Raw genomic sequence first — 26,518 nt, forward strand, 5'->3', positions numbered from 1 at the left:
TTGGGGTGATTGGGGTGCTTTGCTCGGAATAAGAGACGTACAAAAGCATTCACGTTTATGTTGATTTTGGGCTTGCAGCTCGGAGTGGTGGTTGCTGTTCAAGTGGGATAAACATTACTCTAATATTTGAGCCCAGGAGCCGCCATCGTATTGACTCCTGGGTCCAGTTGGTCCCCGGGTGCGGAGCTCTGTTTTTTTGCTTTTTAGGGTATGATTACTACTAGGAGGGGGGGGAAGAGTGTTGCGTTTGGGGGGGTAATAGTTGAGCAGAGGGGGGGTCAGATTATATATATGCTGTTTTATTAGGCGCAGAGTGTTTGTACTAGTACTTGTGTTAATGTTGGCTCCTGCGTGGGCTATTGCAGACAGTTTGGACATATGGTGTCCTGGTATGTCATTAAGTTGTGAATATTTAATAAAAATTCAAAGTTAAAAAATAAATAAATAAAAAGCTGTCAAATAAGTACAAAAAATTTAAAAAATATATGTTGTCCTCCACCTTTTAAGGCACTGCCTATCCAGCTGGAACAGCTTTAAACGTTTTACAGATGGACCATGCATAGGCAGTCCCTTATTTCTAATAATCAGTTTTTGCTATTGTTTTCAATAGCATTTGCTATTGTTTTGGATCAAAAGGCTAGATAGCCTCACACCATCTCCTGTTCTATCTAACCTCCTTACCTTTAACCTTCCCTCCCCTAGTCCAGCACCCTCTGTTTCCCCTCTCTCTCCGCCGCTGCCATCAATCCCCCTCCCCGAGTCCAGCACTCTCTGTTTCCCCTCTCTCTCCCCCGCCGCCACCACCACCAGCACCACCCCCCGGACCGTCAAGACTGCTTTGTGTGGTAATCCCTGCAGCGATAACACTCTGCCTGAGCCAGCGTTAGATCCGCGCTTCTGCCTTAGACACAAGTACTTCCTGTTTACGCGAGGGATGGCCACACAAGCAGAGGGAAGGATCCGACTCCGGCTCAATCAGGCAGCGTGTTATTGCTGCAGGGGCTGCTAAACAAAGTATGCTTGATTGTCCGGGAGGGTGTTGGGGGGTGGAAGAGAGAGAACAGAAAGTGATGTTGGGGACTTGGTGGAATGGTGGGGTGGGAAGGGAAGAGAAAAAGATACTGCAAAGTTTTTAAAAAATCCTTGCTGCAGTGCGCCAGCCCCACCGGTTGAGAACTGCGTAGGCGCCATTGTTTTAAAAATCCATTTGGAGGAGCAACCGCTCTCCCTGTGCCCCCCTAGCTATGCCACTGATGCACACCTAAATTTCATAGTGTGCAACTCCAAAGGGGGTGTGGCTATGAGAAGGGCATGGGCAGGTCAAATATAGGTGCGATGTTATAGAATAACATAGTTGGGTGCTAGCATTTACACCAGCCCCAAAGGCATGTAAAGGTCATTCCGTGGAGGTCGCCCTTTGCAGAATAGTATCTTAGCACGGATCATCCTGGTGCCTAACTTTTTGCGTCATTTATTGATTTAACCTTTTAGTGCTTTTTTTTTTTTTGTTACATTTGTACCCCGCACTTTCCCACTGATGGCAGGCTCAATGCGGCTTACATGGGGCAATGGAGGGTTAAGTGACTTACCCACAGTCACAAGGAGCTGCCTGTACCTGAAGTGGGAATCGAACTCAGTTCCCCAGGACCAAAGTCCACCACCCTAACTAACATAGTAACATAGTAGATGACGGCAGAAAAAGACCTGCGCGGTCCATCCAGTCTGCCCAACAAGATAAACTCACATGTGCTACTTTTTGTGTATACCTTACCTTGATTTGTACCTGTCCTTTTCCGGGCACAGACCGTATAAGTCTGCCCAGCACTATCCCCGCCTCCCAACCACCAGCCCTGCCTCCCACCACCGGTTCTGGCACAGACCGTATAAGTCTGCCCAGCACTATCCCCGCCTCCAAACCACCAGTCCTGCCTCCCACCATCAGCTCTGGCACAGACCGTATAAGTCTGCCCAGCACCATCTCCGTCTCCCGCCACCGGCTTTGCCACCCAATCTCGTCTATGCCACCCAATCTCGTCCTTCTGAGCAGGATTCCTTTATGTTTATCCCACGCATGTTTGAATTCCGTTACCATTTTCGTTTCCACCACCTCCCGCGGGAGGGCATTCCAAGCATCCACTACTCTCTCCGTGAAAAAATACTTCCTGACATTCTTCTTGAGTCTGCCCCCCTTCAAGCTCATTTCATGTCCTCTAGTTCTACTGCCTTCGCATAACCACTAGGCCACTCCTCCTCATACAACTGCAAAAATATTTTAACACCATGATTTATGAGGATTACTTCATTTGGAAGCAAAGTATTGCTTTTTAAAATATTTTTACAGTTATATGATTTTGTTTTATTATTTGTTGTTTAGTATGATTTTGTAAAGTATTTGTTTACACAGTGCCTATTTGCTAAAGTTTTGAGGTAGACCGGATGATTACAAATACTCTATATTTGGAGGACTGAGGTATTATATAAATGCAATATATTAACCTATGTGCTTTTATAGACTTGCCTCCTTGAAAACTCCCTTACAAACTTACACCTGCTCCAAGACAGGTCTGTAGCTTTTCTGCTTGAGTTAGCACAGAGAGGTGAATATTTTGTAACATATACATGCTTCACGGGTAATGATGACAGGGACAGAGAGGTAGTATGCAGCAAATGAAACGCCTGGAAGAGTGGGGGCACTAAGAGCTAAAATAATGGCATGGAAGAGCCAGTTTTGATTTATACGCCATAGTTTGCTTACCCTGCTATTAAGCATGCTAATACATAGTAGATGACGGCAGAAAAAGACCTGCACGGTCCATCCAGTCTGTCCAACAAGACAACTCATATGTGCTACTTTTTGTGTATACCCTACTTTGATTTGTACCTGTGCTCTTCAGTGCACAGACCGTATATGTCTGCCCAGCACTATCCCCGCCTCCCAACCACCAGCCCCGCCTCCCAACCACCGGCTCTGGCACAGACCGTATAAGTCTGCCCAGCACTAGCCCCGCCTCCCACCACCAGCTCTGGCACAGACCGTATAAGTCTGCCCAGCACTATCCCTGCCTCCCACCACCGGCTCTGGCACAGACCGTATAAGTCTGCCCAGCACTATCCCTGCCTCCCAACCACCAGTCCCGCCTCCCACCACCGGCTCTGGCACAGACCGTATAAGTCTGCCCAGCACTATCCCCGCCTCCCAACCACCAGCCCCGCCTCCCGATCTCGACTAAGCTCCTGAGGATCCATTCCTTCTGCACAGGATTCCTTTATGCTTATCCCACGCATAAGTTAATTGGTGCAAACTGACTCAGCTTTAATTTTCAGATTTCCTCCCCCAAGTCAAATGATTAAGAACATTGTACTTTATGACAGATGAAGCAGCCATGTACTATGCTGTGGCCATTGTGAAGCGCACCTCAGACATAACTTGGAAGAATCTGAAGGGGAAGAAGTCCTGCCACACAGCCGTTGGAAGAAACGCTGGTTGGACGGTACCCATGGGTCTTATTTGCAACCAGACTCAGAACAACAGCTTTGGTAAGTAGACATTATGCTGAATAGCCACAGTTAGCCAGTTAAATGCTATTTAAGTGGTCAGCGGCCACTGCTGACTGGTTAAAAAGTGCTGAATATAGGGGCATATATAGAGAAGGACCGATGAAGATAGCCATGGAGGCCCCAAATCCAGGGATGCTTCTGAGGGGGCATTACAGTAACTACAGCCCAGTAATGTATTTTAACATCCTTACTGAAATCCTTAAAAAGATATTTCCATGCCCACTACAAGCATAGAAATATGAGAGGAATGGGCGACATCACCTTGGGTGAACCTCTTCATAAAGTCAGTGAACTTGGGGGCGATTGTGTTTGATGACCTTAAGGGGGGCAAACAGGTAGAAAAGGTGATCCTCAAAGCCGGAAGGATGCTCAGGTGCATAAGGAGAAAGATGACCAGCAGGAAAAAAAGAGGTGATAGTGCCCTTGTACAAGTTTCTGGTGAGGCCCTATTTAGAATACTGTGTGCAATTCTGGAGACCACACTTATGGAAAGATATAAACAGGATGGGGTCAGTCCAGTGGGCGGCTACAGAATTGGTCAGTGGTCTCAGTCATAAAACATATAGGAACAGGCTCATGAACGGTGGGAGAGAGGGGATATGATAGAGACATTTAAATATCTCAGTGGCATTAATGTACAGGAGGTGAGCCTTTTTCAAATGAAGGAATCCTCTGAAACGAGAGAGCATAAGATGAAGTTAAGAGGAAATAGGCTTAGGACGAATCTGAGGAAATACTCTTTCACAGAAAGGGTGGTGGATGGTGGAATGGTCTCCTGGTGGAGGTCATGAAGATGAAGACTGTGTCAGAGTTTAAGAAGGCATGGGACAGACACGTGGGATCTCTTAGGAAAAGGAGTTAGTGGTTACTGAGGATGGGCAGACTAGATAGGCCATACGGCCCTTATCTGCTGTCATGTTTCTATGTTAATAAAACCCAATTAATGAAACAAGTGTCAACACCCTTTCTCAGTGCTTTTTTTGTGCCGGTATGTGCAGGTATGGCTTACCAGCACCTTTTTTAATCTCCCGTTCGCTGTCCACATTTTAATCTCCCATTCACTGTACCTGATTTCTTCTCTCGCCACCTTCTCAAGAGTCGGGGCCCACAATCACTGCTGATTGTTCTGGTATCGGGCTGTTTGTCCTGACACCAGCACACTCAGCCTTCATTCCAGCCTATCTGCTCGTAGCATGCTTTGTTAGTACCACCTCTCTGATGCATGCGTGTCAGAGAGGGCAGAACTAACAGGGCCTCCCTGAGAGCATGGCGTTGGGCATGAAGGCTCCTCAGTGCTGGTTTCGGACCTTCTGTTTGGCTGATTACTGCCGACCTGGACTCTTAAGCAGGCGGCAGAGTGAAGAAGGAAGGGCAGGGAAAGAGGAGAATTGCTAGGCATGGATGGGAGGGAAGGGCTGGGGAGAAAGGAGAATCGCTGGACATGGATGGGAGGGGAGGGAAGGGGAATTGCTGGGCATGGATGGGAGGAGAGGGCAGGGGAGAAAGGAAAATCACTGGGCATGGATGGGAGGTTAGGGGGAGAGGAGAATCACTGGATATGGATGGGAAAGAAGGGCAGGAGAATCACTGGACATGGATGAAGGGGAGGGGTGGGCAGGGGAGAGAAGAGAATCGCTGGGCATGGATAGAGAGAAGAGGAGAGAGGAGAATTGCTGGATATGGATGAAGACAAGGGGAGAGAGGACAATTGCTAGACATGGATGGATGAATGGAGAGGAGGGAAAGGGAGAGAGGAGATAGATGGATGGAGAGAGCAGGGGAGAGAGAATTTCTGGACATGGATGGAGAAGAGAGCATGGGAGAGAGGAGAATTGCTGTACATGGATGGAAGGAAGGGCAGGGGAGAGAGGAGAAGTGCTGGATATGGATGGATGGAGGGGAGAAAGGAGAATCGCTGGACATTGATGGAAGGAAGGGCAGGGGAAAGTGGAGAATTGCTGGACATGGATGGAGGGAAGGACAGGGGAGAGAGGAGAAGTGCTGGACATGGATGGAGGGAAGGAAAGAGAAAAGAAGAAGATGCACATGGATTGAGGTGAGGGAAAGGGAAGAGAGGAGAAATTCTGCACATGGATGGAGAAAATAGGCAAAGCTGGATCAACTACCTCCTCCAATCAAGTCCGCGGAGGACCCAGCTTTTACTTATGGATGTAGGACAAGAAATTAAGAAGAAAGGAGGAAAGTAAAGAAATAAATGGACAGGAAGCCCTGGAAACGGAGTTAAGAGAACAGAGAGAGCTCTTCAGAATCATAGACTGGGAACAACATGATCAGAAAAACAAAGTCACCAGACAACAGAGGTAGAAAAAATCATTTTATTTTCATTTTAGTATTTGGAATATGTCCAATTTGAGAATTTACATCTGCTGTTTTATTTTGCACTGTATAGGAGAAATCATGTTTCGTTTTGTTTTCCTGGTATTGTGCTGCATGCAGAGTCTAGCTTCTTAGGATTTCAGGTTCATTTTTGAAGAATTTGAAGAGAGGTTCTCTCTGTTCTGCATGCCTGTTTATATGCACCATGGCTGGTAAAAGGGGTGTGGCTACCGTAGGGGCAGAGCCATAAATAGTGACCCTGCCCCTAAAGTTCCCCATAATGAGTACCGTTACCTTTTTTCCTACAAAAAAACACTGCTCTTTCTATAGTTTTATTTTCTTGGGGAATCCATGTAATTTAAAATTCATGACCTCAGATGAGGGTTTGGTAGGATTCGATCCGTCCTCAGCAACCAGGTATTTCTCTTCGCTCCTTCCACTTGATTTCTGACATGGCAAGGAATAGTAAGAAATTTAATTTAAGTCTACATGAGTTAGCTTTCTTTCATCTTATACAGGATATTTTTCCAGACCTTTTTCTCTGCCACTTCCCCTTAAGGATATTCTCTCATAGTGTCAGAACCAAGAAGGTTTAATAAGCAGGAGTGGAAGTGAGCCTATCTAATCCATTGTAAGCAAGGAAGCCAATTAGGACAATCTGACTTTCCCCTTCCCAGCACAGTCGTCATCCCCATTTACTCAAAACAAAGCAAGCAAACCTATGAGCTGCTGCATTTACATTGTCGATTTTTTATTGTTGGTCCATCTGTAACAAGCCTAAAGCTGTTTCATTTGGATAGGCAGTGCCTTAAAAGGTGGAGGACAATTTTTTTTTTTTTAACTTATTGGACAGCTTTTTAATTTATTTGAAAGCTTCCCATTTGTAGATATAAATATCATGAAATAACAATTGAATATCACTAAAACAGCTTAAAAATTATTATAGCAATTTTAAACTCTGTATTTTGTGCTCATTTTTCTACACTATAATAATAATAATAATAATAATAATAATAATAAATACACTGTATACAATACAGATGGCCAAATTTCAGTAAGGATAGCCTGTTTCCTGATGGGTTCATCTTAAATGTTGTTGTAATCTGCCTTGGGAAGCATGGTGTTATAAAGATGATGGAATATATTGAAATTAAATAGAATTAAACTCTCCTTTCATTGGGGCACATGTAATCACATCTTCATCTGTTGTGTAGAACTTTACCTTTTAGATGCACAAATGGATTATTCTGTTTCAGCATGTTTCAGGGACAAGTGGTTTATAAGTCAAATTAATAAAAATATTTTCTGTCAAACAGATCTCTCATGTGTGGAAACATAACTAAATAGGCTATAAGCCCCTAAAGCAACCCATTGGTTTTCTTATATTTTGTTCTTGTGATGGCTCATACTGTGCCAAAACTGGAAATACAGTGAGACAGAATAATAGAATTCAGTAGCATCCAAAACTTATTTTTTATGTTTTTTAATCATCTTTATTAAAAGCAAAATATGTTGGTTGATAAGCTTCATAGAGAACAAGAAAAAACAGTAAACCATCCAACATGGCACAATAAAAACTTTTACTTTTATCCCAGAACCCTTCCCCTCCCGTACTCCCCTCCCTCCCTATAAGCCCACCTGACTGTTTCCACCCACCAAAATAACAAACAGATGTACAGATCTGTAGGACTCAAAGCATTTCATAACAAGCAACGTAATAAACAACACAGTTTATACCAAATTGTTTAACCACACTTTAGTTTTGCCTTTGGGTTTAATAAGCAATACAATGTGCATGTAAGGTCTAGATAAATAAATGTAAATAATCTATGTTTAAGGCATATACCCTAAATATGTAATACATGGTAGCAGTAGTTAAACAGTGATGGAATATTCACATAGCAGGCAGACAACAGATTGATTTTCCATTGAAAATAATCAACTTTGTATAAACTTGGCGGCTAATACTGTTCTGCTTGCTATTTTGTATTTTGGCAGTGTATTGTTTGCCTGCTTAATAAAATCGCACCTGCAAATATTTTTCTGACACGGCTTTAATTAACAAAAGCACATGATTTTCTACTGGATCGTATTCATACATGTGACCTGACAAAACAGAGAAGATAGTTCTGTTTGAGAAGCTTATTAACACAGACTACACTATTTCAAAACAAGAAACTCGAGAAAGGGAAACTGCTGGGCTAGCTGGATTGAAGATATAGCATCTAAAATAATTTTCACACTTCATACAAATTTGAATAACATCTGTTGAGGGAAAAATAAGGTGACCTTTACTTTTCTGTGTTATCAATGAATACGGTGCGCTGCCATTTTCATCACTCAAAGCATTTATGCAGGGCTCACAATGTAGAGATGTTTGCAACTTAAAAACAACAAATCCAGCAATATATACAAGAAGTTTTTCTGAACACATGGACAGATGGTCAGGGCTTGAGATATAGGTGTAATCATGATCTGTTATTACACTTTCAACAGGATCAATGAGCCTTTGTCTACTGATAGAATTGTTAAGGACTGATGCTGAGGGTGTTACTTCGGCTGTGTAATTGCTTGATACAGTTAAAATGGGAACAGTTTCCAGTGGCAGGCAGTTACCTCGGAGAATATCTTATAGATCGGGGTAGTCAACTCTGGTCCTTGAGAGCCGCAGGCAGGTCAGGTTTTCAGGATATCCACAATGAATATGCAGGAGATAGATTTGCAAGCACTGCCTCCATGGTATGCAAATCTATCTCCTGCATATTCATTGTGGATATCTTGAAAACCTGACCTGCCTGCGGCTCTCGAGGACCAGAGTTGCCTACCCCTGTTATAGATAATTATGCACAAGCATTTTTCTATAAGCAGCAATGAACTGCCTAGCTGATGGATTGTTATAGCCCCCGAGACACCGAATTTTGCCAAAAAATAACTCCAAATGATCTTGGCTTACTTTAAAGGCAGGTAACAATGCGGTCCGGGGGGGTTGCGCTCCGGGGGGGGGTGCGCTGCAGAGGTGGGGGGGGGGGTCGCGCCGTGCTGCACCCGGGGGAGGGGTGCGCAGCGGCGACCCGCCCCGGGTGCCGTTAGCCCTCGCTACGGCACTGGGGACTCCCAACCCCAGGCTTTGCAGCCTGCTTCTCTCAGTACTGGGACACACAGTCCCCCCTTCTTTGGACACACAGTCCTTCCTTCTTTGGACACACAGTTAAGTACTGAGGACACACAGTCCAACACTAAATGCTTTAGGGACTTGTTACCCCAGGATTTTCAGCCTGCTTCTCTCCTTTGGACACACAGTCCACCACAAGTCCATAGGGTTAGTCAGTATCTTCCAGGGGGATCTCTCCTCTTCTGCTGCCAGCTCACTTCTCTTCCTTTCACCTCTCAGGTGGGGTATAAAATGGTTAATTAGCTACACAGGACCCAGCCCATAACCTTCTACACCTGTGGACCTCCCAGGGCTCTCCCCGGTCCTAGCATCCTCTAGTGGCCTACCCCGGATAGGACAGCCTCATACTTATCACACCGTGCAATGTGTAAAATGGACTTACTTTCAGCTATGTTTGCTGATTGCAATGGAGCCTTGGAACCTCCACAGTTCATATTTTGAGATGTCAGCACATCAAAAAGGCAATTAAGCATACGAATAAATTTAACAGTCACTTCACAGCCAACAAAATCCAATAGGTTCTCATTATTGCAAAACTCAAGGGAAGAAGCAACAGATTCACTGAGAAGTTGTGCTGCTAATCTGACATTCATTTTATTTTTTGACCACAACACATGCCGAGCTCTCAATTTATTACCTAAGTGTAACCCCTCATGTTCTTGTAGTTTGTGAAGCTTTTCAATGTATTCCCACTGTACTAATCCCCCTTCCCCATCAACCAATGACTTCTCTCCTAGTGTATTCCTAATAAGCTAGAGCATATGGCAAGGATCCAAAAATATAAGAACATTCTCATGTGTTACAGGGTGCTTAAAATATGGCTTATAATCAGGACTTTCTACATCTAAACAAGCTCCTAGGCATTTCGCCATAGCAAAGTTTGAAGCAGCCCCATCAAAGGTTAAAGATACAACAGATACACCTGTGGTATGCACCTTCTCAAATATTAGTTCATCAAATTTGCCCGGTCCATTCCACCAAGGCTGGCTATCAGGAAATACCCTACTGGAAGCTTAAATGTATCGTTTATTGCAACAGTCATGAATGTCAAAGCTCCCTTAGCCAGTGTTGTGGTACCATTGCCCAATTCTGTCCCAAAATCAATATGGCCAGCATATTTCTTACCATCCCATTCCACTTGTTATCTGATGGCAATTTCGTCAATCAACATCCCACAGGCAAGTTGTCTTCCAGTGCTTTACATGGCATCAACTCTCGCCTTCAGTGCCAAAAAAGCTTGTTCAGTAAATCCTGCTTTTCCATCTATACTTTGCATCCAATTTGCAATAGTCCTTGGATGTGGCAGGCAGGTATCAAACATTTTGCGGACATAACGATAGGCATGTGGAAAGTAAAAATGCAGTGTCAAGGCAAAACTTCATAACTGGTTGGAATAGCAGACAGGAAGTGCTTGGCCTGATTTCTTGGCAATCTATCTTTTAACAATCTAATACCTCAATAGCAAACTTTATGTTTCTACACAGTCTCCTGGTTTAGAGGTAAAAAGACTTCAGATCCCCGGTGCACATTCACTCTCTTTTGAACAGCACCACTCCCCTCAACCACTGGTTCTTACATATACCAGTGCGGTAACAGGCTGGAATCCTCATCAGTCAAAACTTCCTCTATTAGTTGCTACTATGCATTCAATATATATTCTGATATGCAATTTTTAGCACTTATTTTTTCTTAAGGGTGTTTTCTGGTAGGTTCGCCCTTAAGAAAAGATAAGTGCTAAAAGTTGCATAGCAGAATATCAGGAGCTTAGCCGTGATTGGGTGGCAGAGCCGATGGCGGGAGGCGGGGACGGTGCTGGGCAGACTTATACGGTCTGTGCCAGAGCCGGTGGTGGGAGGCGGGACTGGTGGTTTGGAGGCGGGGATAGTGCTGGGCAGACTTATACGGTCTGTGCCAGAACCGGTGGTGGGAGGCGGGGCTGGTGGTTGGGAGGCGGGGATAGTGCTGGGCAGACTTATACAGTCTGTGCCCAGAAAAGGACAGGTACAAATCAAGGTAAGGTATACACAAAAACTCATATTAGCTACTTTTTGTGTATACCTTACCTTGATTTGTACCTTACCTTGATCTTGTTGGGCAGACTGGCTGGACCGTGCAGGTCTTTTTCTGCCGTCATCTACTTTGTTACTATGTTAGAAAATATATTGAATGCATAGCAGCAACTTATAGAGGAAGTTTTGACTGATGAGGATTCCCGACTGTTACTGCACTGGTATATGTAAGAATCAGCGGTTGAGCAGAGCGGTGCTGATCAAAAGAGAGTGAATGTGCACCGGGGATCTGAAGTCTTTTTACCTCTAAACCAGGAGACTGTGTGGAAACATAAAGTTTGCTACTGAGTGTCAGCAAGTATTAGATTGTTGAACTCACGGAGCAAACATTAGACGGTTTAAATCTATCTTTTAAGCAAATTTCCAATGCCACCACCACAGTTTGTGAGGATGTTCAGACTATCACTGGAGAGCATATCATGCTTCTCAAGGTCAGATATGACTGCACTGAAGTGACCGACGTTTAGCCTCTAGCAGTAATTTAATTTTCTTACATGCTGAAGAAAGTTGTGCTTGTGCATGTTCAAGTTTCAGTTTTAGAGCTTGCTTTCGTGGTGTATCTGGATTATTTAGCAGAACTGCCTCTGTAGCAGGTTCAGGTTCTGGCAAGTATATTTCATTATAAATTACAAATTTGCTCCAGACTGTTGAAATACAAAACTCTTTATTGAACACATGCGCTTCAAAACCTGCTCATGTGCATTTTAAAATCTGTAAATACACACACAACTCTCTTCTGTCTTTCATACCCATTCACTCCTGTAGCGTGTCTGCTTAGTGACTCTATAAGCGTTTAAAGTTTTATACAACTTGCTGTTTTGAATATTATTGCACTGCACATTATATTTCACATTTTACATTCCTCAAATAAATATCACAGTGTTACACAAAATTAAAGGCAAACATTCTTTGTATTTCTGCTGTCTTTGATCTTCCAGTTTCCCTTTCTTACAATGTCTATTTTGAGGGTTTGCAAAAAGTCTCCAGTGCTTTCCTCAATAAGTAAATGAGTCTGCTTTCAATACTCTTCAGGCACTACGTTGGAGGAATGACTTACTCATGGTAAAATTTGCTGTGGTCCTTAACCAAACGTCGGTGACGTTTGGTTAAGGACCACAGCAAATTTTACCATGAGTAAGTCATTCCTCCAACGTAGTGCCTGAAGAGTATTGAAAGCAGACTCATTTACTTATTGAGGAAAGCACTGGAGACTTTTTGCAAACCCTCAAAATAGACATTGTAAGAAAGGGAAACTGGAAGATCAAAGACAGCAGAAATACAAAGAATGTTTGCCTTTAATTTTGTGTAACACTGTGATATTTATTTGAGGAATGTAAAATGTGAAATATAATGTGCAGTGCAATAATATTCAAAACAGCAAGTTGTATAAAACTTTAAACGCTTATAGAGTCACTAAGCAGACACGCTACAGGAGTGAATGGGTATGAAAGACAGAAGAGAGTTGTGTGTGTATTTACAGATTTTAAAATGCACATGAGCAGGTTTTGAAGCGCATGTGTTCAATAAAGAGTTTTGTATTTCAACAGTCTGGAGCAAATTTGTAATTTATAACACGAAGGCTCCGGTAGTATATTTGAGTCCCTGATTGTACAATATAATAAGTATATTTCATTATCAGGATTTGGTATGGGTGGTGCACTAGGAGGGGCATAATCGAACGCAAACGCCTATCTCCATGGGCGTTTATCTCCGAGAACGGGTCCGTGAAGGGGCGGGCCAAACCGTATTTTTGAAAAAATGGACGTTTTTGAGCTGGTCATTTGTTTTTTTTTAGCGATAATGGAAAGAACAAACGCCCAGCTCAAAAACGTCCTAATCCGAGCCATTTGGTCGTGGGAGGGGCCAGGATTCGTAGTACACTGGCCCCCCTGATATGCCTGGACACCAACTGGGCACCCTAGGTCAGTGCGGTGGACTTCAGAAAAAGCTCCCACATGCATAGCTCCCTTACCATGGGTGCTGAGCACCCAACCCCCTTCCCCCAAAACCCACTACCCACAAATGTACAACACTACCATAGCTCTTAGGGGTGAAGGGGGCACCTACATGTGGGTACAGTGGGTTTTGGAGGCCTCCCATTTACCAGCACAAGTGTTACAGGTAGGGGGGGATGGGCCTGGGTCCACCTGGCTGAAGTGCACCGCGGTACCCACTAAAAGTGCTCCGGGGACCTGCATACATGCAGGCCTCTAGGACTTGTTGCTGCTGTATAACATTGGCACACCAGTTTACACCTGAAGACTAATCTCTCCGAAAACGTCCTTTATTGGAATAAGCACGTTTACTGACAGTTAACTGCAGATCAGAGGTTGTGCCCCATTGGCAACGAGTCTCCCTGGTACTGAGATTAGCAGTAGGTCAGAGCTGGCAGAATGCTGTACAATGCCCTCTTTCAGCCACATTCAAGGTAAGAACTAAGTTCTCTAAAGTGGCTAACACATGAAAGGGATCTAAAACTGGCTTACAAAAATGGCCACTACCTCGTGGAATACAGGAAACAAAACTGGACACACTCTCTGACCCAGTAGGCAGGGGGAAAAGCACCATGGGAGAAGAGCCTACCAACCAGTGGCATAGCTACGTGGGGCCTAAGGGGGCCCAGGCCCCCGTAGATTTGGCCCTGGCCCCCTGCCCCACGATCCCCTTCAACCCCCCTCCCGTCACCAACTCTCCCCCGCCGTAGCCGCCCGCCCCGTCACCGCAAATGATACCTTTTTTGAAGAGAGAGACTTTCTTCCGCGCTCGAGTAGCGCCTTCGACGAAGTTCTGGCGATCAGCTGTTTCGACGCTGGCGTCGAAACAGCTGATCGCTGGAACTTCGTCGAAGAAAGGCGCTACTCGAGCGCAGAAGAAAGTCTCTGTCTTCAAAAAAGGTATCATTTGCGGCGACGGCCGGCGTCGAAACAGCTGATCCCCGGAACTTCATTGAAGAAAGGCGCTACTCGAGCGCGGAAGAAAGTCTCTTCAAAAAAGGTATCATTTGCGGCGACGGGGCGGGCGGCTACGGCGGGGGAGAGTTGGTGGCGGGAGGGGGGTTGAAGGAAATCGTGGGCAGGCCGGCGGGGGGGGGGGGGTCCGATGTGACGGCGGCGGCTCGGGGGGGCGGCGGGGGGGCGGCTAAACAGTGCCCCCCACCTCGGGCTCTGGTCCCCCTCCCGGCGAGGTCTGGCTACGCCCCTGCTACCAACTACCAACATCGTGAGACTGTAACACAAGCTAGTGAAATCACGGAGCCCAATACCCTACACCCACCACAATGCAATGCTGATGTGACCCTGTAGTGCACCCGAGAGCCACATCTGACTCAGGGAAAGGCTGTGGGAGGATGGAACACATTCTGCTGTCATGGAGGTGGGTACGGCATTTGAGGCTGGCATAGAGGCAGGAAAAAAAGTTTTTAAAGTGGGGTTTTTTTGGTGGGAGAGGGTTAGTGACCACTGGGGGAGTCCGGGGAGGTCATCCCCAATTCCCTTCAGTGGTCACCTGGGCAGTTGGGGCACTTTTTTGGGACTTGTTTGTGAAAAAAAGGGTCCAAAAAAAGTGACCCAAAATCGCGGTAAAAACGCCTTTTTTTTCAATTATCAGCTAAAGACGCCCATCTCTCCTCGGCTGATAACCACTTCCCAGTTCCGCCTCCACCACGCCTCCGACACCCCCCCCCCCCCCCCCCGTCAACTTTATTCGTTTCCGCGACGGAGTGCAGTTGAAAACGCCCAAAATCGGCTTTTGATTATACCGATTTGGGCGCCTTTGCAAGAAAAATGCCCATCTCCCGATTTGGGTTGAAATATAGGCGTTTTTCTCTTTCGATTATAAACTGGTAGGTGATCAGGATATATCTGGATTATTTAACAGAACTGTCTCTGAAGTGGCAGTTTCATGAAGTGGCAAGTGTATTTTGCTATCACAATTTGGTTTGGATGGTGTATTAGATTATCGTAACTTTGGAGGTTTTCAGGTCTTTTAGGCTGTTCGCAGATAAGATGGAAAAGCATCAAATATGCTTGGCACAGCACCTTCACACAAGCGAACAACTACCAAGCTGCTTCTGTCAAAGTCCTCTTCCCTGAAGTGCTTTGAGCACAAAACTGCAGTATGTGAAGGAACAAAATCTTTACGTCGAATAGCAGAAATCCAACATTGTCGAAGAAAGGGCTGTGAAGAAAACCTAAGCAAAGAACATGTGACAATTACCAAATTATTGACAGTGGCTACTATTGCATGGTAGTTAGGATAACCCAGTGGTTCCCAAACCTGGACCTGGAGGCACCCCAGGCAGTCAGGTGTTCAGGATATTCACAATGAATATCCATGCACTGCCTCCACTGTATGCAAATCTTTCTCATGAATATTAATTGTCAATATCCTGCCAAAGACTGCCTCAGGTAACTCCAGGACCAGGTTTGGGAACCACTGGGTTATCCTAACTACCATAAGAGGCAGACACGGTCGTATAATTAACATTATAATTTTATTTGTATTTTGGTAATGACTGAGAAAAATGCTATTTAAAATTATATTACAAAGCATGGTTGACTTGCCAGCTTATTTTCGAAAGTGATCGCCGGCCATTTTCCGACATAAATCGGGAGATGGCTGGCGATTTCTTAAAAGCGGCGAAATCGGTATAATCGAAAGCGGCATTTTTGACAGCATCACCGCTTTCCCGTTGCTTTGCCGGCGAAAGTTCAGTGGGGCATGTCAGTAGCTTAGCAAAGGCGGGACATGGGCGGGCATGAGTGTGGCTACCAGATGGCCGGCTTTTGCCGATAATGGAAAAAAAAAAGTAGCGTTAAGCAGTATTTTGCTGGGTTTACTTGGTCCTTTTATTTTCACGACCAAGCCTCGAAAAGGTGCCCCAACTCATCAGATGTCCACTGGAAGGAATCGGGGATGACCTCCCCGTACTCCCCCAGTGGTCACCAACCCCCTCCCACACTAAAAAACACAATTATAAACATATTTTGCCAGCCTCTATGCCAGCCTCAAATGCCGTACCCACCTCCATGACATCAGAATGTGTTCTATCCTCTGACAGCCTTTCCCTGGTTGTGATGTGGCTCTCGGGTGAGTGTGAAACCTTTTCTGTTAGGTGCACTGCAGAGTCACATCAGCAATGCATTGTGGTGGGTGTAGGGTAGTGGGCTCTACTCCCATGGTGCTTTTCCTCCTGCTAACTGGGTCAGAGTGTGTCCAGTTTTGTTTCCGGTAGTCCATGAGGTAGTGGCCATTTTTGTAAGCCAGTTTTAGATCCCTTTCATGTGTTACCCATGTTAGAGAACTTAGTTCTTACCTTGAATGTTGCTGAAAGAGGGCATTGTACACCATTCTGCCAGCTCTGACCTACTGCTAATCTCAGTACCAGGGAGACTCTTTACCAGTGGGGCACAACCTCTGCAGTTAACTGTCAGTAAACATGCTTATTCAAATAAAGGACTTTTTCAAAGAGATTAGTCTTCAGGTGTCAACTGGTGTGCCAATGTTATACAGCAGCAACAAGTCCTAGAGGCCTGCATGTATGCAGGTCCATGGAGCACTTTTAGTGGGTACCGCAGTGCACTTAAGGCAGGCGGACCCAGGCCCATCCCCCCTACCTGTAACACTTGTGCTGGTAATGGGAGCCCTCCAAAACCCACTGTACCCACATGTAGTTGCCCCCTTCACACCTAAGAGCTACGGTAGTGTTGTAGATGTGTGGGTAGTGGGCTTTGGGGGGGGGGTTGGGGGCTCAGGACCCAAAGCAAGGGAGCTATGCATGTGGGAGCATTTTCTGAAGTTCACCGCAGTGACCCCTAGGGTGCCCAGTTGGTGTCCTGGCATGTGAGGGGGACCAGTGCACTACAAATGCTGACTCCTCCCACGACCAAATGCCTTGGATGTCGCCGGGTTGGAGATCGCCGGCATTTTTTTCCATTATCACTGAAAAACAAAACCGGCGATCTCAACCCTGGCGAACTCAGGCATTTGGTTGGGCTAAACCGTATTATCGAAAAAAAGATGGCCGGCAATGTTCGATTATGCCCCTCTTGGTTAACTTCTGCTGTATATCAACCAGTAGTAAATAATAGTAATAAACCATATTAAGTGCACTTTTATAATATACCGCTACATTCTTCAAAACAGAAGGAGCAAGTTCCCACAAACCATCTAGATACAGGTTAAAAAAAAAGCTTTCAAATGCTCCCCGGTACATAAGTACATAAGCACTGCCATGCTGGGAAAAGACCAAAGGTCCATCAAGGCCAGCACTCTGACAGCGGCCAATCCAGGCCCCAAGAAACTGGCAAAACCCCCAAATTTAATAAAGATCAATGGACTTTTCCTTTAGGAATCTGTCCAGACCCCTTTTAAACTCAGCAAGGCCAGCTGCCGTCACTACCTTCTCCGGCAATGAGTTCCAGAGTCTAACCACGTGCTGAGTAAAGAAAAACTTTCTCCGATTTATTTTGAACCTACCACATTCTAATTTCACATGTGTCCCCTGGTTCTATTATTGTTAGAAAGCGTAAACAAACGCTTCACATCTGTCCGCTCTACCCCACTCATTATTTTGTAGACCTCTATCATATCACCCCTCAGCCACCTTTTCTCCAGGCTAAAGAGTCCTAGCCTTCTTAACCTCTCCTCATAAGGTAGTCGTCCCATCCCTTTTATCATTTTCGCCGCACTTCTCTGCACCTTCTCCAATTCCTTTATATATTTTTTGAGATGAGGCGACCAGAAGTGAACACAATACTCCAGGTGCGGTCGCACCATGGAGCAATATAACGGCATTATAACATCCTCATGCTTGTTTTCCATCCCTTTTCTAATAATACTCAACATTCTGTTCGCCTTCTTAGCTGCCGCAGCACATTGAGCTGAAGATTTCAACGTCCTATCCACGATGACTCCCAGATCCCTTTCTTGGTCCGTAATTCCTAAAGCGGAACCTTGCATGACATAGCTGTAATTCGGGTTCTTCCTTCCCACATGCATCACTTTGCACTTGTCAACGTTGAACTTCATCTGCCATTTGGATGCCCAATCCCCCAGTCTCACGAGGTCCTCTTGTAATCTTTCACACTCCTCCCGCTACGAGACGACCCTGGATAACTTTGTGTCATCTGCGAATTTAATTACCTTACTAGTTACTCCTATCTCAAGGTCATTTATAAATATGATAAAAAGCAGCGGTCCCAGCACAGACCCCTGAGGGACCCTACTAACTACCCTTCTCCATCGAGAATAATGATCATTCAACACTACTCTCTGCTTCCTATCTTTTAACCAGCTCTTAATCCATAATAATACACTGCCTCTGATCCCATGACTCTCCAGTTTCCTTTGGAGTGTTTCATGGGGCACTTTGTCAAACACCTTCTGAAAATCTAGATATACAATATCCACCGGCTCCCCTTTGTCCACATGTTTGTTCACCCCCTCGAAAAAATGCAGTAGATTTGTGAGGCAAGACTTCCCTTCACTAAATCCGTGCTGACTTTGTCTCAATAGCCCATGCTTTTGTATGTGCTCTGTAATTTTATTCTTAATAATAGCCTCCACCATTTTTCCCGGCACCGACGTCAGACTCACCGGTCTATAATTTCCCGGATCTCCTCTGGAACCCTTTTTAAAACTCGGCATTACATTGGCCACCCTCCAATCTTCCGGTACTACACCTGTTTTTAGGGATAAATTGCATATTACTAACAGTAGCTCCACAAGTTCATTTTTCAGCTCTATTAATACTCTGGGATGAATACCATGTGGTCCCGGAGATTTACTACTTTTCAGTTTGCAGAACTGCCCCATTACATCCTCCAAGTTTACAGAGAAATCATTTAGTCTTTCTGACTTGTCCGCTTCAAATACATTTTCTGGCACCGGTATCCCTCCCTAATCCTCCTCGTTGAAGACCGAAGCAAAGAAGTCATTCAATTTCTCCGCTATGTCTTCCCTGATCGCCCCTTTAACACCACAGTCATCCAGCGGCCCTACCGATTCTTTAGCCGGCTTTCTGCTTTTAATATACCTAAAAAAATTTTTGCTATGTGTTTTTGCTTCTAACGCTAACTTTTTTTCAAAGTCCTTCTTAGCCCTCCTTATCTCCTTTTTGCATTTGGCGTGACATTCCTTATGCTTTATCTTATTGTCTTCAGTCAGTTCCCTTCTCCATTTTCTGAAGGATTGTTTTTTGGCTCTAATAGCTTCCTTTACCTTACCGTTTAGCCACGCCGGCTGACGTTTGGTCTTTTTTCCTCTTTTTCTAATACGCGGAATATATTTGTCCTGTACTTCTAGGATGGTGTTTTTGAACAGCATCCATGCCTGATTCAAGTTTTTTACCCTTTCAGCCGCTCCGTTCAGTCTTTTTTTCACCTTTCTTCTCATTTTATTGTAGTCTCCTTTTCTAAAGTTAAACGCTAGTGTATTTGATTTCCAGAGTTCACTTACTTCGTAGCCAATATCAAAACCGATCATATTATGATCACTGTTATCAAGTGGCTCTCGCACCGTTACCCCCTGAACCAGATCTTGAGTTCCACTAATGATTGTCTAGTATTTTTCCTTCTCTTGTCGGCTCCTGAACCAGCTGTTCCATGAAGCCGTCCTTGATTTCATCAAGAAATTTCACTTCCCTTGCATGTAACGATGTTTTATTAACCCAGTCTATATCCGGATAATTGAAGTCACCCATTAATATTACATTGCCCTTTTTATTCGCTTCCCTAATTTCCCTTGACATTGCTGCATCCGTCTGCTCGTCTTGGCCAGGTGGACAGTAGTACACTCCTAACATCGTCCCTTTCCCCTTTTCATGTGGAATTTTAATCCACAAGGATTCCAATAGGGGTTTTGTCTCTTGCAATATTTGCAGCCTATCTGAGTCAAGGTTCTCATTTACATACAGTGCTACCCCTCCTCCAATCCTATCCACCCTATCACTACGATATAATTTGTAGCCCTGTATGACTGTGTCCCATTGGTTATCTTCCTTCCACCAGGTCTCAGAGATGCCTATAATATCCAGTTTTTCATTGTGTGCAATGTACTCCAGCTCTCCCATCTTATGCCTCAGGCTCCTGGCATTTGCGTATAGACATTTCAATGTATGCTTGTTGTTCTGATTTTTATTACGTTTAATACATGGCATTATTAATATGTTGTCTTCTGTCTGGTCATTATTAATTTTATTTCTCTGAGGACAAGCAGAGGCTGCTTGTTCTCACTGATGGGTGACGTCCACGGCAGCCCCTTGAATCGGAGATCTTCACTAGCAAAAGTGTTTGCTAGCCCTCGCGTGCGCACGCATACTGCGCATGCGCGACCGTCTTCCCGCCCGAACGCGCTCGTGTTCGTCAGTCTTCTTTTTTCCGTGGCTCAGGACGGCTGGTTTTTCGGTCGTCTGTGCCCTGAGGAGACCCTCATGCCTTTCGCCGCGTTCTTCCGTTCGGAAGTCTTGCGTTTTTCTTCTCCGTCATGTTAAGATTTGTTTTTTTTAAAAAAGCCTTATTTTCGAGTTTTTCCCCGTAAAGTTTCCTTTCGCTTTCGGAAGCGGCCCTTTTGGCCGCCCGTATGGGTTTTTCCCTATTTTTTTGGAGCCCATTGCCATCATCGCGAATTTTGACTTCGCCTGCGTGATTTTTCCGCCCATGTCATCAAAGCCTCCCAGCGGCTTCAAAAAGTGCACCTAGTGCAGCCAGGTTATCTCGCTCACTGATAGGCACGCTTCGTGCCTTCAGTGTCTGGGGGCTGGGCATCGTCCTCAGGCCTGCAATCTCTGTCTTCTGTTGAAGAAGAGAACTCAGGTAGTGGGATTGGCCCAGTGGAACTCTTTGTTCGGGGCCTCGCCTGGTGTATCGATGTCTACAGTATCGAGGTCATCGGCCGGTGCATTGACGTCTGCGGTACCGAGGTCATCGACCGGTGCTTCAACGTCTACGGTACTGGGATCATCGTTGGTACTGATGTCGTCGGAGGGTGCCTCGTCTTCCAGAGCGCAGGTGAGGGCTGTCCATTCCCCTGCTGGTGGCGGTGAGCCCTTGAGTAGGTCTCTGCCTACCTCGAGGGCTCCTGTGGTACAGCCCCCCCGGGATCGACCTTCTTCGGAGCCAGCCCCAAGAAAGAGGCGTTTGGATTCGACGTCCTCTTCTTCAATACCAGGAGGTTCCAGTGACATGCTTCATGTGAAGGCAAAGAAGCATCGGCACCGGTCACCTTCCAGACGTGGTACCGAGAGCTCTGGGTCGTCGAGGGAATCGGCACTCTCTAAGCATCGACACCGGGAGGACTGCTCACCCTCCATCCAGGAGGTGTCGATGCGCTCTACCTTGGACAGCCCGGTACCGCCTCCTGTTTATAATTAGGATCTGCCTCACCCATTTGCGCAGCGGAAGCCATGGGTTCTCTGTACTATCCTGGAAAGATCTTCATATCCCCTCTAGATCCTTAATTACCCCAATCTGGTATCTGCTCATGACAGGCTTACACCGTCAAGGCAGTATAGACCCTTGTAATTAGGAAGGAACCCAGTATGTAGTAGATATAAAAAGATAGTTTATTACAATCCTACCAATAGCAGTACAGGTCAGTCAAGCATTCACCTAATGGAACCGCATATCATGGTACGTCCTCTCTCTCTAGCCTTCTGGAGTCTTCCTTCTCTGGTCTTCTTCTCCTCTTGTCTGCTCTAATACCCCTCAAACTGCTGCTTATATACAATTTTGGCCCTATTCATTTCAATGGACCCCAGCTGTCTCAACAGGGCTCCTAGCCCTTATCAGTTGATCAGAATGACTTCATATGTTCCCAAACCTTCCTCTAGCCCCCCCTTTGGATGTTCTCACCTGGGGTGCAGCTGACCCAGCACTATCTCTACATAACCATAGCAACTCTTGCTCATGACGTCTTGCAGGTGCCAGTCTCAGGATTGTTTATAGAGTAGATTGCCCCCACCCTTGCCAGTTCTCAATTACCTCATTTCAGCACTTGCCACAGTGAAATGTAACTGTGTCAAAGGTGATCTCTGACTTTTACAAGCTAGCTCTCTTTTGTATCAGAGATGATTTTGATTTTAAGAGAGGCCTAGCTCTTATTATGAGCCATTGGCCTGTATTTTACTGAGAGCAAGGGCTAGCATAACTCTTCATTCCCCTCTTGCCAGGCCCTTCAGAGGGGGCTGGCACACATGACTACTAGTGGGTGTGGCCGTCCTTTCCAGAGGGCTCTTATAGTCTGTGAGTCCTGTGGGGGGGATGCATAGGGATGAGGTGACAGGGGTGCTCTGTCATAGTGAGACAAGGCCATAGCAAGAGTCAGCATGTGGATACATAATTATATGCTGTATGAAATGCAGCATTAGGTTTCCCCTTTTATCATAACCAAGGGGCCTAACTATCTTACACCCACCCCTCTAGGGCGGAGCGAGACTTGGAAACATGTGAAGTCAACCAAATCTAGGTACCATACAATGGAATCAATAAGGTCAAGTGCATATGATTGTGATTGATTAATATATCATGATTACAAAGCTGATGTTGGAAGGCGGGGGAAAGAAATTTTTCAATCAAAGTTTATCATTAGTCAAACTTTGAATGTGTAAATATAGCTAAAACTGGTGTTTAAGAGGGCAGAAATATTTCATTTTAGCATTGAAAAAGGATTAATATTGGCCAAATAATGAATAACTACTGCAAACTCAGGAGCATGAAAAGGATTAATACTCCGCGTCCCGGACAGGTTCTGAGCTCGTCGCCTGTGCCAGACTCCCTGCCTTCCTCGACAGCCACTCTGAACGAGAGCCTCCGGGCCATTCTTCCAGGGATACTGGAGGAGCTGTTGCGCCCTTCTCCGGTACCGGGGGTGCTTGCGCTGCCGGTGCCGTTGAGTGAGGCGACGGCTGGCCCCTTGCCCGTGGTGAGGTCTCCAATACCGGTACCACTTGCGGTACCTGCATTGGCTGCCTCCCAGGCGGACTCCCCGACGACATCGATGGAGGGAGCTTCATCGCCGCCGGTATGGGAGTCCTCTTCTCAACGTTCTCACCGTGCCCATGTTTCCACGGAGTCGAGGCGGGCACGGCTTCGGACAGATGTTCATGAACTCGTGTCTGATACCGATGGTGAGGCCTCGTGGGATGCAGAGGAAGACATCAGATATTTCTCTGACGAGGAGTCTGACGGTCTTCCTTCTGACCCCACTCCCTCTCCTGAAAGACAGCTTTCTCCTCCCGAGAGCCTATCTTTCGCGGCCTTTGTCCGGGAAATGTCTACGGCCATTCCCTTCCCTATGGTTACGGAGGATGAGCCAAGGGCTGAAATGTTTGAGCTTTTGGACTATCCTTCGCCACCTAAGGAATCATCCACTGTACCCATGTAGCATGTCCTCAAACAGACATTGCTGGCGAACTGGGCGAAGCCGCTAACTAATCCCCACATTCCCAAGAAGATCGTGTCCCAGTATCGGATCCATGAGGATCCAGAGTTGATGCGGACTCAGTTGCCTCATGACTCTGGAGTGGTGAATCTGGCCCTTAAGAAGGTCAAGAGTTCTAGGGATTATGCTTCGGGGCCCCCGGGCAGAGACTATAAAACCTTGGATTCTTTTGGGAGGAAGGCCTACCATTCTTCAATGCTCATCTCCAAAATCCAATCCTACGAGCTCTACACGAGCATTCATATGCGGAATAATGTGCAGCAGTTGGCGGACTTGGTGGATAAGCTCCCTTCTGAGCAAGCCAAGCCTTTTCAGCAGGTGGTCAGGCAGCTGAAGGCGAGTCGTAAATTCCTGGCCAGGGGTGTTTACGATACTTTTGATGTCGCGTCCAGGACCACTGCTCAAGGTGTGGTGATGCGCAGACTCTCATGGCTGCGTGCCTCCGACCTGGAGAATAGACTTCAGCAGCGGATTGCGGATTCTCCTTGCCGGGGGGGATAATATTTTTGGAGAAAAGGTCGAACAGGTGGTAGAGCAGCTCCACCAACAGGACACCGCTTTCGACAAATTCTCCCGCCGGACGCCTTCAGCTTCTACCTCAACTGGTAGACGTTTTTATGGCGGAAGGAGGACTGTTCCCTATTCGAGTAAGAGTAGGTACAATCCTCCCTCTTGCCAGCCTGTTGCCCAGGCCAAACCCCAGCGCGCTTGTTCCCATCAACAGCGTGCGACCCAGCAGGCCCCTGTGGCTCCCCAGCAAAAGTCAGGGATGGGCTTTTGACTGGCTCCAGCAGAACATAGCCGAAATCAAAGTGTTCGTGCCAGACGATCTACCGGTCGGGGAGAGGTTAAAATTTTTTCACCAAAGGTGGCCTCTCGTAACCTCTGACCAGTTGGTTCTTCAAATAGTCCGGTTGGGATACTCCCTCAATTTGATCACAAAGCCTCCAAATTGCCCGCCGGGAGCTCGGTCCTTCAGCTTCCAGCACAAGCAGGTACTTGCAGAGGAACTCTCCGCCCTTCTGAGCGCCAATGCGGTCGAGCCCGTGCCACCGGGGCAAGAAGGGCTGGGATTCTATTCCAGGTATTTCCTTGTGGAAAAGAAAACAGGGGGATGCATCCCATCCTAGACCTAAGGGCCCTGAACAAATATCTGGTCCGAGAAAAGTTCAGGATGCTTTCCCTGGGCACCCTTCTTCCCATGACTCAGGCAATTGGCTATGCTCTCTGGACTTAAAGGATGCTTACACTCACATCCCGATACTGCCAGCTCACAGACAGTATCTGCGATTCCGCCTGGGAACACGGCATTTTCAGTACTGTGTGCTACCCTTTGGTCTCGCCTCCGTGCCCAGGGTATTTACCAAATGCCTGGATGTTGTAGCGGCGTCTCTACGCAGACTGGGAGTGCACAATTTTGACGATTGGCTGGTGAAGAAAACCTCCGAGGCAGGAGTTCTACAGTCCATGCAGATGACTGTTCGACTGCTGGAGCTGCTAGGGTTTGTGATAAATTATCCAAAGTCCCACATTCTTCCAGTTCAGAAACTCGAATTCATAGGAGCTCTGCTGAACTCTCAGACGGCTCGTGACTACCTTCCGGAAGCGAGGGCCGACAATCTTCTGTCTCTCGTTTCCTGGGTACGGGCGTCTCAGCAGATCACAGCTCGGCAGATGTTGAGGTTGCTCTGCCATATGGCCTCCACAGTGCATGTGACTCCCATGGCTCGCCTTCACATGAGATCAGCTCAATGGACCCTAGCTTCCCAGAGGTACCAGGCTGCTGGGGATCTAGAGGATGTAGTCCGGCTGTCCACAAGTTTTCTTCAATCCCTGCATTGGTGGACAATTCGATTCAATCTGACTCTGGGACGTCCCTTCCAAATTCCTCAGCCACAAAAAGTGCTGACCATGGATGCGTCTCTCCTGGGGTGGGGAGCTCATGTCGATGGGCTTCACACCTAAGGGAGTTGGACCCTCCAGGAACAAGGTCTACAGATCAATCTCCTGGAGTTGCGAGCGGTCTGGAATGCTCTAAAGGCTTTCAAGGATCGGCTGTCCAATCAAATTATTCAAATCCAGACAGACAATCAGGTTGCCATGTATTACATCAACAAGCAGGGGGGCACCGGATCTCGCCCTCTGTGTCAGGAGGCCGTCAGAATGTGGCTTTGGGCTCGCCAGTACGGCATGTTTCTTCAGGCCACATATCTGGCAGGCGTAAGCAACAGTCTGGCCGACAGGTTGAGCAGGATTATGCAACCTCACGAGTGGTCGCTCAATTTCAGAGTGGTACGACAGATCTTCCAAGCATGGGGCACCCCCTTGGTGGATCTTTTTGCTACTCAGGGCAATCACAAAGTCCCTCAGTTCTGTTCCAGACTTCAGGCCCACGGCAGATTAGCGTCGGATGCGTTACTCCTGCATTGGGGAGAGGGCTTCCTGTATGCTTCTCCTCCCATACCTTTGGTGGGGAAGAATTTGTTGAAACTCAAGCAAGCTCGAGGCACCATGATTCTGATCGCTCCCTTTTGGCCGCGTCAGATCTGGTTCCCTCTCCTTCTGGAGTTGTCTTCCGAAGAACCATGGAGATTGGAGTGTTTTCCGACCCTCATTACTCAGAACGAGGGGGCGCTTCTGCATCCCAACCTCCGGTCCCTGGCTCTCACGGCCTAGATGTTGAGAGCGTAGATTTTGCCTCCTTGGGTCTCTCAGAGGGTGTATCCCATATCTTGCTTGCTTCCAGGAAAGATTCCACTAAGAGGAGTTACTTCTTTTTATGGAGGAGGTTTGCCGTCTGGTGTGACAGCAAGGCCCTAGATCCTCGCTCCTACACAGACCCTGCTTGAATACCTTCTACATTTGTCGGAGTCTGGTCTTAAAACCAACTCTGTAAGGGTTCATCTTAGTGCTTTTAGTGCATACCATTATCGTGTGGAAGGTA

The 26,518-nt window shown here is 46.4% G+C and overlaps 1 protein-coding gene across 4 annotated transcripts in view; it reads left to right on the forward strand.

The window, feature by feature from the left end:
* Positions 1-26,518, forward strand: part of TF (transferrin) — a 642,048-nt gene that overhangs the window by 392,822 nt on the left and 222,708 nt on the right. For 3 of the 4 annotated variants that reach the window (XM_030215724.1, XM_030215726.1, XM_030215728.1), the window contains exon 12: positions 3,373-3,537. The exons of the other annotated variant lie outside the window; for it this stretch is intronic. In XM_030215724.1, the coding sequence (XP_030071584.1) occupies positions 3,373-3,537 (165 nt within the window). The remainder of the gene's footprint in view (positions 1-3,372; positions 3,538-26,518) is intronic. 4 annotated transcript variants of the gene reach the window in all.

This window comes from Microcaecilia unicolor, chromosome 10, assembly GCF_901765095.1.
Source record: "Microcaecilia unicolor chromosome 10, aMicUni1.1, whole genome shotgun sequence".
NCBI classification, from domain to species: domain Eukaryota; kingdom Metazoa; phylum Chordata; class Amphibia; order Gymnophiona; family Siphonopidae; genus Microcaecilia; species Microcaecilia unicolor.